General features: G+C 38.4%; 1 protein-coding gene across 5 annotated transcripts in view; it reads left to right on the top strand.

Annotated features, from left to right (window-relative positions):
* The window catches only part of lims2 (LIM and senescent cell antigen-like domains 2), a 23,931-nt gene that overhangs the window by 7,728 nt on the left and 2,003 nt on the right, over positions 1 to 14,200 (top strand). For 2 of the 5 annotated variants that reach the window (XM_014011488.1, XM_014011487.1), the window contains exons 2-10: positions 7,985 to 8,144; positions 9,140 to 9,206; positions 9,303 to 9,423; positions 9,577 to 9,726; positions 10,207 to 10,357; positions 11,151 to 11,243; positions 11,500 to 11,548; positions 11,708 to 11,783; positions 13,066 to 13,256. In XM_014011488.1, the coding sequence (XP_013866942.1) occupies positions 7,985 to 8,144; positions 9,140 to 9,206; positions 9,303 to 9,423; positions 9,577 to 9,726; positions 10,207 to 10,357; positions 11,151 to 11,243; positions 11,500 to 11,548; positions 11,708 to 11,783; positions 13,066 to 13,210 (1,012 nt within the window). In that variant the 3' untranslated portion in view covers positions 13,211 to 13,256. Of the gene's footprint in view, positions 1 to 4,798; positions 5,229 to 7,984; positions 8,145 to 9,139; positions 9,207 to 9,302; positions 9,424 to 9,576; positions 9,727 to 10,206; positions 10,358 to 10,685; positions 10,779 to 11,150; positions 11,244 to 11,499; positions 11,549 to 11,707; positions 11,784 to 13,065; positions 13,257 to 14,200 lie in introns of those variants that run through there. The other 3 variants (XM_014011484.1, XM_014011483.1, XM_014011485.1) reach the window with 3 other exon arrangements.

The following is a 14,200-nucleotide window of genomic DNA, read 5'->3' as shown; positions in this document are numbered from 1 at the left end:
GAGTCTGCTATAGGCTCAAGTAGCAAAAGCTCATGGGACATTTTTTTATAAAGTTTATCATTTTAAAACAAAACAACATAAATTTAAAAATACAAATCAGAAATTAAATGAAAGGTTGCAGAAGAAGAAAAATCTTATGATTTCTGCCCTTTTCTCAAATAAATAAATTCATTCATTCACTACATTTCATAAATTGATTAAAAAAAGGAGTTTTTGTGGCCTTATAAAGTGTAAAAATTATGTGTGGTTAAATCTRCTTTAAATATCTCTTGTTACTTGTATTTCATGCTTCATTTTTAAATCTTAATATATCAAAGAGAAAGCCAGCACTTGAGTGAAAACTATCTGCACTACAGTCCCGAATATAGTCAYTGGGCCAATGGAGGAAATGACTAAGTACAAACTGTGTTTCTACATAGAACAACAGGTTACAGCAGGGCTATTCAACTAAATTGCTCCGGGGGCCACAATTACTGCAGGTCAACAGCTGAGGAGCTGAACATCCAGCAATTAAAGTTATTATGTCAATAAACCACGTATTACAAAGCTCTGTTACCTTTGAATTAGTTTATTTTGCTGCATATAATAATGAATACAACATACAGAGCCCTATAAAAGTAGTGATAATTAAACATTATCAAAAACAAAAAGAACACATTATGCCTCCAATTTGACACAAATAATATTTTGACATCTCTGACTTGCCAAATTTTTAAACCAATTTTATTTTCACTTTCATCATTTTATTTTCAACTACTTGTAGTTTTAACTGTCTTGAGWGTTCATAGAAATGGTTTCTWCCAGCTTCTAGCCAAGATTCTGACGTTTCTGTAGATACCAAACATGTCTATGTTTAACTAAATGAACTTAGAGTAATTAAAGTAGAAAACCGGGGGTTTGRGTTTAAGAGATGAATGAACCAATTGGCRGGCCGAACTTTGGGCCACCAGTTGAATAGCCCTGGGTTACAGSCTAGTAACTATGTCAACTGMTGGTGGTCCAAATCAAATGGCTTGGCAGGCCAAATTTGGCCCCACTTTRGGCTCCTCTGGCTTAAATTATTCCTACATTATGTGCAGTTTGTAGGGAAGACCAACCATAAAATGATTTAAGTCGTAACAAATATCACCATTATGACAACTCTCGCCTAAAGAACACATTAGGTTTTATATCCTAAGATTAACCCTTCAACAAACCCAACTGGATATGAGGCCTGATGAACCTCAACTGGTCTAACCACAGTTTGAGAAAAGATTTATGGATTATTTTGATTTCAAAGTAGATGCAACATTAAGAAAAAATCACACGATATAAGTCCCCTCATAGATGTGAGAAAGAACAAAAATGAGAGATTATCCTCTGTTATTATGATAATCCTCTGGGCTGAAGTAGGACTGGATGGTTAATGATGCAGATCAAAATGTTCCTCCGAACCTCTTGCACAAGACAATAGAAATATTAGTCATGAATTATGTTTGCGTACTCACTGAATCAGAGTTTGACTCAGTTTCTTTCGAGTGTTCATAAGGGCGATTGTGTTTTCTGCACATATACCTTGGGAAAGGACAGCAGGAAGTTTTACTCAAACAGCCGTCAGGTCTGCGTTGCCATGGTTGGTGTTGACACAGCGAGTACAAGTGTGTGACCTGGGTGTGTTTGATTTGTGTGCCTTCAGCGGAGAAAACTGAGAATCATTGTGAGGATATGCTTCAAAGAGAAATGTTTTTAAATATAATTACTGTTCAACCCCAGCCTTTGGAGATTAAATTTGYGCCCCCTATATTGGAAATATGGAATTGATTAGCTGAGCCTTAATTATATGTGCTGATGACCTATTTCATCTTTACAATCCTGGGCGTGCGGATCCATGGTGTCTTGACGAGCAACAGCGTCACACTGCAAGGTGCACCACATGAAATGTTGTAGCTGTTGTTGATTGATTGATTGATTGATTGATTGATTGATCATAATTGGTTCGTTGGAGCAGGGAAACAAGTAAAACATGCAGGATAGTGGTCTTCGAGGTCCTGGATTTGATACCTCTGCTTTAGATGTTTAACCATAGAGCACAATTCAATTCAATTCAATTCAATTCAAAAATACTTTATTGATCCCAGAGGGAAATTAAGTAATGTGAGGAAGACTCATTTGAATATTTTATTTCATTTTACTCAGGATCTTGTTGGTATGTCTTCTAAATGTATTTGTACTTTAATACGTTTTTGTGGGATTTATGTGTGCAGTTTAAAGGTTTAGTGGAAATCTTTCTTACAGACAAAACATGAAATATCTCTATTGGTTATTAGTTAAAATGTTCTTGAGAATGCTTTTTTATTATTATTATTTTGCAAGAACAAGATAAGGTATTTCTTACTTCAATTCCAGCATGCGGCCTGGCTGACCTGACTTTTGACCCATCCGCGGACTTTTAAAGTCTCCATAAGGACGTCTCACAGTCCGAGGGAACAACCGCTTTGATGTTTCGTTGACCGCTGACAGTTGCTGTGGCCTTTTTTAAGCTCAAATTGACAAATATCTTAGCACATGTCCTCCATATGTCTCTATTTCTCTCACACAGAAGAAAAAGTAAGAATCTCCACAGTGTATTAGTGGATTATGTGCTTTACGGATGTCCAAGACTAAAACCTAAAGCGACACACTACTCATTATGTGTGGCAACAAAGAGTGAGCTTTAAGCAACCCCATGTAAGATGTCACAACACTCTGAAATCCTTCCAGTGGTTTGAATAACTCAGAAGACCCAGGCTTAAAGACAAATGTGTTTTTTTTTCCATTGTGGTAGTGTCTACAATATTCAGAACAGATGGAAACACATCAAACAAACCATACTACTGGGCATATTTTTCCCCTCTCATTTTGCTAAGCAGTTGTTCTGAATAATACCCAAGTCTAAATGGAGGTGGAGTTATTGTTTGTGAGTACCAGAGAAAGATGCAACCGAGCTTCTGGTTTTAGGAACGGCTGAGTCAACATTTTCACAACTCTACCATTTAAAGTTATTTTCCACCCTTCTCTTTAATATGGATGTGAGAACATTCTCTTGAACAATACATCTTTGCTGTATCAGACTGGACACCGGTTTTGTAGTTTTGGGTGGAACTCGACTCAACAAATGTACAGTAATCAGGAGGAGAGTTTCCTGTTGAACACCCGCCCTCTGTCCATTGTACCCTCATCAGTCAACGCTGGTTTTCCACTGGCTTCACAGGCAATGGACCTTTAGTGTTCAGTTATTTAAAAGCTCAAGTGTTTAAGTTAAAGACTTGACTTTCTATGCACACTACCTTTCATGCYAGAGTTAGACTAAGATCATTTTATGTYGAGAAATGATGGAGTTGGTGACTCAGCTTCTAACACATCAAACTTTATTTTAATATCTGTAAAATAGACTGAGTTATAGCCATTTTGTGTCTTTGGTTATTTGGCGTAAATTAGGTTGGTTTTGGAAATTGGCAATAAYGATATATTTAGCTTGTGTCTTTCTGAGTATCCAATTAAAAACTAATAGTTTTGACAATTTTGTTTAAAAATGTGAAAATGTAACTAGGTTTTTACAGGCAGTTTGGCCCCTTTTATGTGTGTAAACTCTGTCACACACATAAACACAAAACAGCAGCTGCCAGCACCTAGTTTGGACTTGAGGCTCCGCCGAGTGTCTATTTGTAGAGTGGAGTCATGAAGACTGTTACACTGAGACATGTTTCAGCTGGACACACACGCACACACACACACATACACACTGGTCAGAGACATCACTTTGTAGACACAAGCATTCATGTTAATGTCTTATTTATTCAGGATTAATGCAGCAGCTGAGCGTGAAACTTGTTTGTCTCACTGGAGATTAAATCCAGGTCTTGCCTGGTGTTTTGATGTTTTGCAAAGTGGTCATTAGTTTGAGAACCCAGTTGAGCCCAGCCACATAAAGACGTGTCTTTTACCCAGAGGTGAGACCGATTTGAGGCTTAAAGCAATGCTCCTGTGTTGTAGGATTTTGAAGGATTAGCATATTTTATATTTGATCCAAAAAGCTTCAGATTTAGGTTTTAAACAGGTGTTCAAAATGTTCTGTTGAAAGTTATATCATGTTTAGAAAATGTGAATTTTTTTCTGCTCTTTAGAGMCAGAAAAAAAATGCAGTACGCTGTTACTAACAGCGGATAAAGGTCATATTAGTAGCTGAACATGAAGGGAAAGGATGTTAATAAGCCAACAAGTAAACTCTTATTTAAATGCCTAGATTTGTAGTAGCAATGCTCTCATGGAGCAAAGGAATGATGGGAAGTAAGGATGGCAGTATCCAGACTTGTATGTTTGTCCAAAGTTACAGCTGCTTGGTTTCCTAAAACTCTTCCTGTAGTGTGTTTATTCAGTAATGTCAAACACACGATGAAGGAAACCAAAGCTTTTAGTTCAGTTAGTTCTTTAATGTTGGTTTGTGAGTCTGTTTGTTTGTGGCATTCCTCCTCTTTGTGYATTGCAGAGCAGTAATCATGTTGTGATTTCTCCTGGAGAAATCCAGATGTTAAACAATCAAAAGCGTGCAAAGACGCTAGATAAATACTGCAGTTATCATTGGTGTAAAGGTGGTGAATATAAATAACAGGTAGGGTCTATGTGTGTTTGTGTGTGTGGGTGTGTTTGGATCATAATGACACGGTGACCTCTGTCTGAACAGGCGTCAGGGTGGGCGCTTTAATTTCAGGAACCTGCCCGAGAATAGACAGAGAGGGTGACGGGAGGGGAGGCTGGGAGCCTGTGTGGAAAAGGAGACAGGGCTGATGGGGGAATGAGAGAAAGAGGGAGTGTTTTGTGTCAATGTGTGTGAAAGAGGGAGGGAGCAAACTCCCCGCACAGTCGGGAGTTTCACTCTCCCTGCTCACCGTGGTCATTTTCCTGGACACTGAAGCATCACAGAGGATTTTAATCAGAGCGTGAGGAGTTCAAATTCGTACGCTCCATCCGAACTTTCACCGTCAACTCCGCCTGTTTGAGACGAGCACGGAGATGAGCGGTCGTGCCCTGCCGTCCTCCATACCTGAGGATGCCGAAACTCAGGACCACGTTCCTCGTGGGGAGATGAACGGCTACCACCAGAGGCTTCAGATGGGAGAAGGTGGAGAGGCTGAGCTTCCTGTGTCCAAGTCCCAGAGACGGAAGAGTGATGTCAAAGTCTACAAGGAGTTTTGTGACTTTTACGCTCGCTTGTAAGTCGTGGCCAAAAGCAAAATATCTGTGGTTAGTTGTGTACTAAAAATAGTTTGCTTTTATATTTTAATCTCTTGCCTTGTTTGTGTTTACTGTCCTGAAGTTTTCCATATCATCATATTACAGTTTCAGATTGAGACTAATCCAAGTTTATATACAGTTCGTGTCAAACTGATTCTAGATCAAGAAAAAAGTACTTGTACAAGTTTGTGGAGTTTGGCCTCGTCCACAACCTTGGTATTGGTGCGTTAGCCCGCAGCTGACTCCAGCCTTACAGAATGTGAAGAATTTTTACATGATCCAAGCTTTTCAGGCCAGTTTGATTAGCTCAAGCTGCCATGTTTGTGGAGGGATACACAGGGAGGGCTATTTTCTACCATTGGGGAGGAGAGTTGTTATGCAAAGTAGAATATCTCAACTGGCATTTGAAGTATGTGTCTTTGAAAGACAGGAAGGCTAAATATACATCATGTCATTCTGACTGATCTACGTTCATCCTAAGGTGCAGGATAGCCGTGGATTGACGGGTTTAAGATGGGACATTTTCAGGAAAATTTCACTCCTRGGTTAGGTGATTTAACCTCAGGTGGGCTAATTATGTAATAAAGGCCTGAAAAAGTTCCTAACTGAGTTTAGAAACACTAAGAAAACCAACACAGTGATTTAAAAGAGATAAACTGACCTAAGTGGAGACCAGGGAAGGGAGGCTAGAAGAAGCAGAAGGTATTCATAACACAACTGATAGTCTGTATCATTTAGTAGAGCAATATTTTGGTCATCTTTTTTTCTAACTATGGCAGGGTTCTTGACATTGCACATCCCTGTATACACAAAATAAGAAGTATGTTTACTTTTTTGTCTGTATTCCAAGCATTTTGCGTGTTTAGTTTAATGTAGACATTTTGTGCCAATGAAGTAAATGTTTAGTTACTAATAGATGTGAGATTTTCGCGCTGGTTGGGGGACCGTGAATGATGTAAGAGTGGAAAGCTTTGGTCACTGCCTATTTAAAGGCGGTTGGAAGCTGGTGAGAAAACATTCACCTCATGCGCACAACTGACCGCACTTTTTATTCAGTCATCTGTGTAAACAGAGGGGAATAGTCTGAACGGTTTGGAAATGATATCACTGCTAATTCTATCATATAAAATGCAGAAGGTATACTGATTGCAAAGGTAAATAAAAGAGATAAGTCATTGGTCAAGCTTTGTAAATAACAATATGCAACAATCTTAGGTAATACCAGAGTACTTTGAGAAAATCATGGGGCGAATATACAAACTCCTGCCAGAAAGGCCTCAGGCTGAGAGGCAACAGCTTTTACCACTGTGCTGCTGTGTGAAAGGTCAACTGGAGCCAATTTCCAAGCATGATCTAAAATGTTATAAACAGCTTATGAAAGGGACTCGATGCAAACAAAGCCAGGGGAAACTGGAAATGGAATTAAGTTTAATGAGAAAAAGCCTAATCCGTCGTCGTTTTGTGACTGCGTTGGCTTGTCTGTCTCTGAGTGATAAAGTCAGGTTGGATGGTGGAAATGCCTGACTGATGTATCACTTCCTGACATAAATCCTCTGCAGGGCAGGGCTCTCGTTCTGTTTGATATCAGTCCAGACRGGGCAAATAATACAATATGCATTTGATAGTTCGGCGAGGAAAACATCTTGCTTCAATGTGGTGTTTTAAATAACACATAACCACATTTTTTAAATTTGTCACAAACTATTAAAGATATTTCCTGAAATTGCCATTGTTAAAATAATGACTGGTTTGAGTAAAACCCCCCAATTTTTTGGTTTTTTGAAATTCTTSATCACCAAACTTGGCCTCACTTAAATAAAATTCCACATGATCTCATGTGGTTATTTGTGTTGTGTTCTGACATTTGAAACTAAGAAAAAACAGGATTGTTTCTCATTTTCTTTGTGTTTTTCACATCAACATGTCTGCCTGCAGCTTTGTTCCACCTACCTTTAAAAGAGCATTTGTCTTTATTGTAATACTTGACTCTTGATTCTGTTTTTAGTGCAAACTTTAAATGAAAATTTCATTAAAATTCATTYGTTTGGGTTTTATTAGATTCAATTTTAGTAATAAAATTCATAAATTAAAACTTTTGTTAAGCATTTTTGATTTTTGTCTGGTTTTTATTACAATTATGWCTTGCAGTGTGATAAACCACCTACCTAATGAAAAGATTATATCAGATTATTCCAACCGCATGTTTTTTTAGTGTTCCTTTAAAGATATTAGACTTCCTCTGTTTTTGTTCAAAACCTTACTAAATCATGTTTGCGTCCTCTCTCACAACGTGTGGAGAGATTATAAGGAACTTTGGTCTTGGCACAAACATCAGCATGTAGATTTTTCACCTCTCTTATCCCCACACCCTGACAACCAGAGCCAAAGTAAACCTGAACACAAGACTTGTTTTTGTACCGATATAACGTCACATTTTCCCTCTTTACTGTCTCATAAATCTTCCAGCTGTTATGATCTGGGGAAAGTGGTGACAAGTTGTCTTTGTTGTTGTATTAGAAAATATTAAAGGAATCCTTGAATTTTTATGGTGTTTCAGGCTCAAATTGACMTAAATGCATCTAAAACTGTATCTCTTTTTTGCAGAAAACATCTGKATATACTGTAAAATTCAAGAAAAGCTTTCAAATACACTTGGATCGTTCTTTTTTATTTCATTTGTATGAATTCAGGACACTTTCATCCTTATTGTTTCTTTTTTTTTTCCCCTCCGCAGCAACATGGCTAACGCCCTGGCCAACGCCATGTGCGAGCGCTGTAAGAGCGGCTTCGCCCCGGCGGAGAAGATCGTGAACAGCAACGGGGAACTTTAYCACGAGCAGTGCTTTGTTTGTGCTCAGTGTTTCCAGCAGTTCCCTGAAGGACTCTTTTACGAGGTAACTAGCTCTCATTTAAAAAATTATCACAAAAAATAAATGACGTGGTGACTTATGGCACAAAATAAGTACAAGATATTCTAATAAACACTGGAGCATTATAGCAATGTGCAATGTGAGTATTTTTGTTAGTTAACACTTAGGCTTATAAACCTATCCCTGTGAGGTGAATGATCAATACATTTCCCATTAACATCCTCTTTTTCCAGGCTAAGTTAAAGGAGGGGAAGCACAAACTTAATGCAGTATTGAATCGTCAACAGCCTTCTTCCAATAAACCCTCCCTTCATTGGCCTTGAAGCAAGACAAAATGTTTCTCAGACTCTCTAGAGGGAGCGAGGCTCTTAATAATCATCAGAGAGCGTATCTTTATAGTTCTGATCAATAAACATTAAAGACAAGGATGTTTTTCCTTCTTTGCTCTGCCTGTTGCTGTAAATAAAGTCATCTTAATGTGATCAGTGAGCATTTAGAAATGCTGACAGGAATGGGTGAAAACACCAAATACTTGTGACTGATCTGCAACATTTACAGAATATCTAGTCCATATAAATATATAGTGCATATATTATACATATATTAGAGGTGCAACAATACATGTACCCGTATCGAACAGTGCTTTAGGTTCAATACACACTTGTAACGAACAATACAGATTTTTAAAATTTACTTAATCAACTTATCTTCTGAAGATGCTCTGTGTTGACAGGTCAGTGGATCTGTGTTCGACTACTCCACCTAGGCTGCATTGTCGAGCACAGATCCACTGAGAAACTTGCTTTTTCAGCAACATTTAATTTAAAAACTGTACTTTTGAGGTTAAACAAATGATCATAATTAATTTCAATAAATTACAAGTTAAAAAGGGCATGGACATTTCAATTTTTTGTATCAAAAAAATATTGAACCGTGAGATTTAATTATTGAATTGAATCGAACCGAATCGTGAATTTTCTGTATCGTTGCACCCCTTATATACAGTGTTGTTTTGACAGTTTGAAGGCAGGAAGTACTGCGAACATGACTTCCAGATGCTGTTCGCTCCTTGTTGCCACCAGTGTGGTGAGTCCATCCATTTCTCTTTACCTGTTCAGAGTTGTAAAAGGATGGAAGCATGATCATCTTCCAGTGCTCATGATCACACYGCTCTCCTCTCAGGTGAGTTCATCATTGGCCGCGTGATCAAGGCGATGAACAACAGCTGGCATCCGGATTGTTTCTGCTGTGACATCTGCAGGGCCGTGCTCGCAGATGTTGGATTTGTTAAAAACGCTGGACGGTTAGTTGCGTCACATTCAGCTTTTTACAGCTGATTGCTGCTAAAATCAGCTGGCCCATTTTTATGCTCTGATTATGTTTAATTATATCAGATTAAAAAGTCTGATGTGTTTTTTTTTTTTTGTGTGTGTGTGTGCTCTGTTTCTCCCATCAGGCACTTGTGTCGTCCGTGTCACAACAGAGAGAAAGCTCGAGGGCTCGGGAAGTACATCTGCCAGAAGTGTCACGCCATCATCGAAGAACGACCTCTACTGTTCAAGAATGACCCCTATCACCCCGATCACTTCAACTGCAACAACTGCGGGTAAACACGTGCACGTACCTGATCGGCAACAAGGCGAAACACAAAGCGAGACAGTTAAATGCTGAACAACCGATCTGATAAGTTGTTAATGAGCCTGAACACACTCCAGCTTCAGAATTAATGAAAATCATTAACTTCAATTGTTTCACAGTCAACATTTTTACATTTAAATGCACTTTTTTACTGGCCAAACTACAGTGGAAAGCTACAAATGTATTAAAATTATGAATGCAAAGAGTAAGAGCGCCCTCTTGTGGAGAAATTAATTAATTGTAGATATAACACAAATGTCAGACAGAACTGCAAGTAGTAATTGAAATTATTCTCGTAAACATCCAATTTTTTTCGTAAATGCGTTTATTTTTATTTCACATGTTCAACACCTGTAATCTAAAAAGAAACAGCTACTTCTAGCTATGATTAAACATCTTTAGCTGGTTGTAGCGTTACCTGCTCTAACTTACACCTGGATCTCTGCAGTAAGGAGCTGTCAGCCGACGCCCGGGAGCTGAAGGGGGAGCTCTACTGTCTCCCCTGCCACGACAAGATGGGCGTCCCCATCTGCGGGGCCTGCCGGAGACCCATTGAGGGCCGCGTGGTCAACGCCATGGGCAAGCAGTGGCATGTTGAGGTGCGATTTTAAGCWGGAAATCTGCTGTTTTGTAGATTCGTATACATCTTAAATATTGTTTTGACAATAATCTGTTGATATTTAATCATCCCAACTTTGTCTGCACACACAGGATGAATGCAGTTATGATGGATTTCACATTTTATTCTCATGCATTTCATTGTTTTTATTTTCTCCCTTCAAGAAGACCCAAACCGTTTACGACTCATACTTGTACTGGCCTCCATCCTTCCTCCATTAGCTTTCTTTCCTCTGTTTTTTTTTTCTTCCTCTTTGGCCTTTTTTTTTTCCACATTCAAAGTCAGTTTTCGTGTTCCTCTGCTTGTAGCACCACGTGTGCACTGTGTGCGAGCGCCCCTTTCAGGGCCACCCGTTTTACGAGCGAGGTGGGCACGCTTATTGTGAAAGACACTTTGACATGGTGAGGAGGTTAAAGATGAGTTGAACGCTGCTTGTCTCCTTCCCTGACTACCATCCGTTAGCCTCCATACAGAAGTTACGGTACAGACTATAACTCTTCTCAGTATTATGGTCAGTCTGTCAAAATCAAATTATGCCTTCATAGACAGACAGTCACAAAGCTAGAAAGGTAAATTCCATTTTCATCACAGCAATATTAAATATTCTGTAAATCTTCTCTGTCAACGCGCTCCTCTCTCTGTATGGACGTAGCAGCAAGACTTCCTGGTTTTGCTTTGACCCGATCAAGTCCGAGCTGCCTTTAACACTGAGCGTGTTGTTGTACTGACGGCTGTTATAACCATGTGTGCTTGGCTTTTGGGTTTGCTTGCAGCATTTTGTGTGTGCYAAGTGTGAGAAGCCCTTCTTGGGACATCGCCACTATGAGCGCAAGGGCCTGGCCTACTGCGAAACCCATTAYAACCAGGTAAAACTCATGTTATGTACGGGGAGTTAGGGTATCATGCTCAAATTGTCCTAATGCAGTTAGTGTTCACACGGATTAATTTATATAAAAGTCATGGATTTTTTTTTAAAAATAGAAGACACCAAAGAACCTAACAAAGCATCTTTTGATTCCAGTGTGTTTGTCCACGAATAGTTTGAAAACAGCATTTTGAGTTAGATTTGATAAAAAAGTGTTGTTTCTAATCTTCTGTTTCTCTTCCTGCGCTCACCCTCAGCTGTTCGGAGATGTTTGCTACCACTGCAATCGTGTTATTGAAGGAGATGGTGAGGAATTTCCTTTTTTTAACAATAAAAACAGCATAATAGTTTATGATTAGTGGAGCCATCTACATTGAGATTTCTGTGTAAAAAYGAAAATAGCTTCACAGTTTATTTGAGTCTGCGGCTGGTATTGTGACCATTTCCCCTCTGTTTAATTTCCAGTGGTGTCTGCCCTAAACAAGGCCTGGTGTGTCAACTGCTTTGCCTGCTCCACCTGTAACACCAAACTGACTCTCAAGTAAGTACTAGCATGTTGGGAGGTCTGAAGTCACAGAGATATACAAAACTGATGCTTGGTTTGTAAAAATTTAAAACATTTTTATGTTTGGTYCAGAGAAATGTAGCAACAAGGTCAAATTCTAGTTAAAAGGAACGACCTTTACAATGAGTCATTGGACCGGTTAAAATGAAAGACTACAATAATCATTACCTAACAGAATTAGCAACATCACATGCTTCTGTAACCAAAAACCTTTGGTGTGTGGGTAGAGCAAAGTGTTTAATATTCCAAGAAAAATTTTTTTAATTTATCAACAAACTCAGAGTGTTTTTGCTTAAACTTCTCATCCCCACTACCACCAATCAAACAGTTAAAACATGATAACAACAAAAAAAAAATCAGCAATAATCATTTTTTGCTATTTTGTTCATTTTTTGCATTTTTTAAACATCTATTGTAAAAAAAAAAACCAATCAGCTTATTGTGACAACTTTTACATTTATTTTGATTTCTGGGTTCTTGAAATCCCCCACCTTATATCCCAGGTTATTTTGTCTGCTTTGCTTGTATGGAGGACCAAATCTGACATAATTAGAAATAAAAGCAGAAATGTATAAATATATAAACAAATACACTTAAATTTACCTCATGTTTTATAATTTAACTGACCATCATATTTATTTTTCCAGCTTAGTTCCAATAAATTATATATTTTACCACATAGTTTACATTTTTCCCACAAACGTTTTTTGTATTTATGCGCTGCTTTTACATTTCTCTGTCTGCTGTTTTTACCTTACCTTTTGCATTTCTGCCTCATTATGCAAATAAGGTTGGCGGTCCTCTCCTATTGGTCAACAGACAGGAAGCAGCAGGATTCAMGTGCAGATCGACTGTGCATGCTTGTGCTGCCTCAGTTTAGCTTAAAGTTTAAGGTTTTGTTAATAATAAAGGCAGATGTCAGTGTTTTTTCAGTGGTTTTAAGTGTACTTATTTATTTATTGGTCCATTTGTATATTTCTGCTTTTATTTCTAATTATGTCAGATTCAGTCCTCCATATGCTGCTTGTTTTTCTTTTCACATCTACCTTACATTTCAGACTTTTTCTGCCATCGATTCTGTTTTTCAAGCTTATTTTTGTCTGATTTCTCACTTTTCTGTTATTTTCGTGTTTCCGTGTTTTTTTTTCTCCCACTTATGTTTTTCTATTGCCCCGCTGTTAACCACTTATATTTTTCCCACTGCGCTCTCCTCCTCCTCTCATCTTTCCCCACCTCTCTGTTCTCCCTGCTCTATCAGAGATAAGTTTGTGGAGGTGGATCTGAAGCCGGTGTGTAAACACTGCTATGAACGCCTCCCCGACGATATGAAACGCCGGCTGGCCAAGCGTGAGCGCGACTCAAAAGAGAAGAAGAAGAAACCATTGATACCCATGTGTCTGTGATCCTCTCTTTTTCTCTTTTGTCCTCACTTCAGCTGTTCTCCCTTTGGTCAGTTTCCAGCTTCCTTCTCGACTCTTTATGCTTTTATTTCAGATTTTATTTTCCATGCTGTCTGACAGGGAAAAGGCAYTGATTTAACTGACCAGTAACATTGTCAGCCTTTACCCGCCTCTGAGCGGGAAACAGGTCAGGATTTCAACTTGTTTTTTAAACAAGAAAACCACATCAATCACATGGCAAAGGGAAAGCTTTGGTTCTTTAGTCTCCCACTTGGTTTGGTTTAAGGAGAAAAGCCATAATCACATCCGGCAGCTCAGCTGAGCAAATCCAACATTTCCACTGGGCATGACGCGTAGCTCGAGCCTTGTACTGTTGATGTACATGCTTTGAGCATCATGAGAACGTCATTGTTTTTGACAATATTAGAAGGTCTTAGAAGGAATGTTGATCTTTATGTAAATCTATGTCAGAGCATACAAYAACGCCTGCTTTGAAAAATACAGTTTCAGATGTCTTATATCCACAACTTGCAGCTCTTCAGCCACTGTGCAGCAGCTTTTAGTAGCTTTGACCTACATTTTAATAATAAGAGGAGTCAAATTAGCGGAGTTGTAAAGTAACTGAGTACAAATGCTTTGTTACTGTACTTAAGTAGAAATTTTGGTTATTTGTACTTGAGTAATTATTTTTCAGCCTACTTTTTACTTCTACTTCTTACAAGGTAAGAAGTAGAAAGTTGTTTACTCCTATTTCTTTTTGGTTCATTATTGTTAAAAAATATTATCCTGATAAATTGTACTTCTTGGAAAGAGTGAATTTAATTATATAAATATATACCATTCTGGCACCAAATTGTACACAATCCATCACAGCTGCACGCCTTTAGAAAAAAATATATATTTTGGAGAGGTCACCTCCCAATAAATGTCATTTTGGAAAACCTAACTGCTTATTTCTACTCAATACTTTTACTTGTAATACTTAAGTACATT

The sequence above is a fragment of the Austrofundulus limnaeus genome, unplaced genomic scaffold, assembly GCF_001266775.1.
Source record: "Austrofundulus limnaeus strain Quisiro unplaced genomic scaffold, Austrofundulus_limnaeus-1.0 Scaffold81, whole genome shotgun sequence".
Lineage (NCBI taxonomy): Eukaryota > Metazoa > Chordata > Actinopteri > Cyprinodontiformes > Rivulidae > Austrofundulus > Austrofundulus limnaeus.
This window is presented reverse-complemented; position numbering and strand designations above follow the sequence as displayed.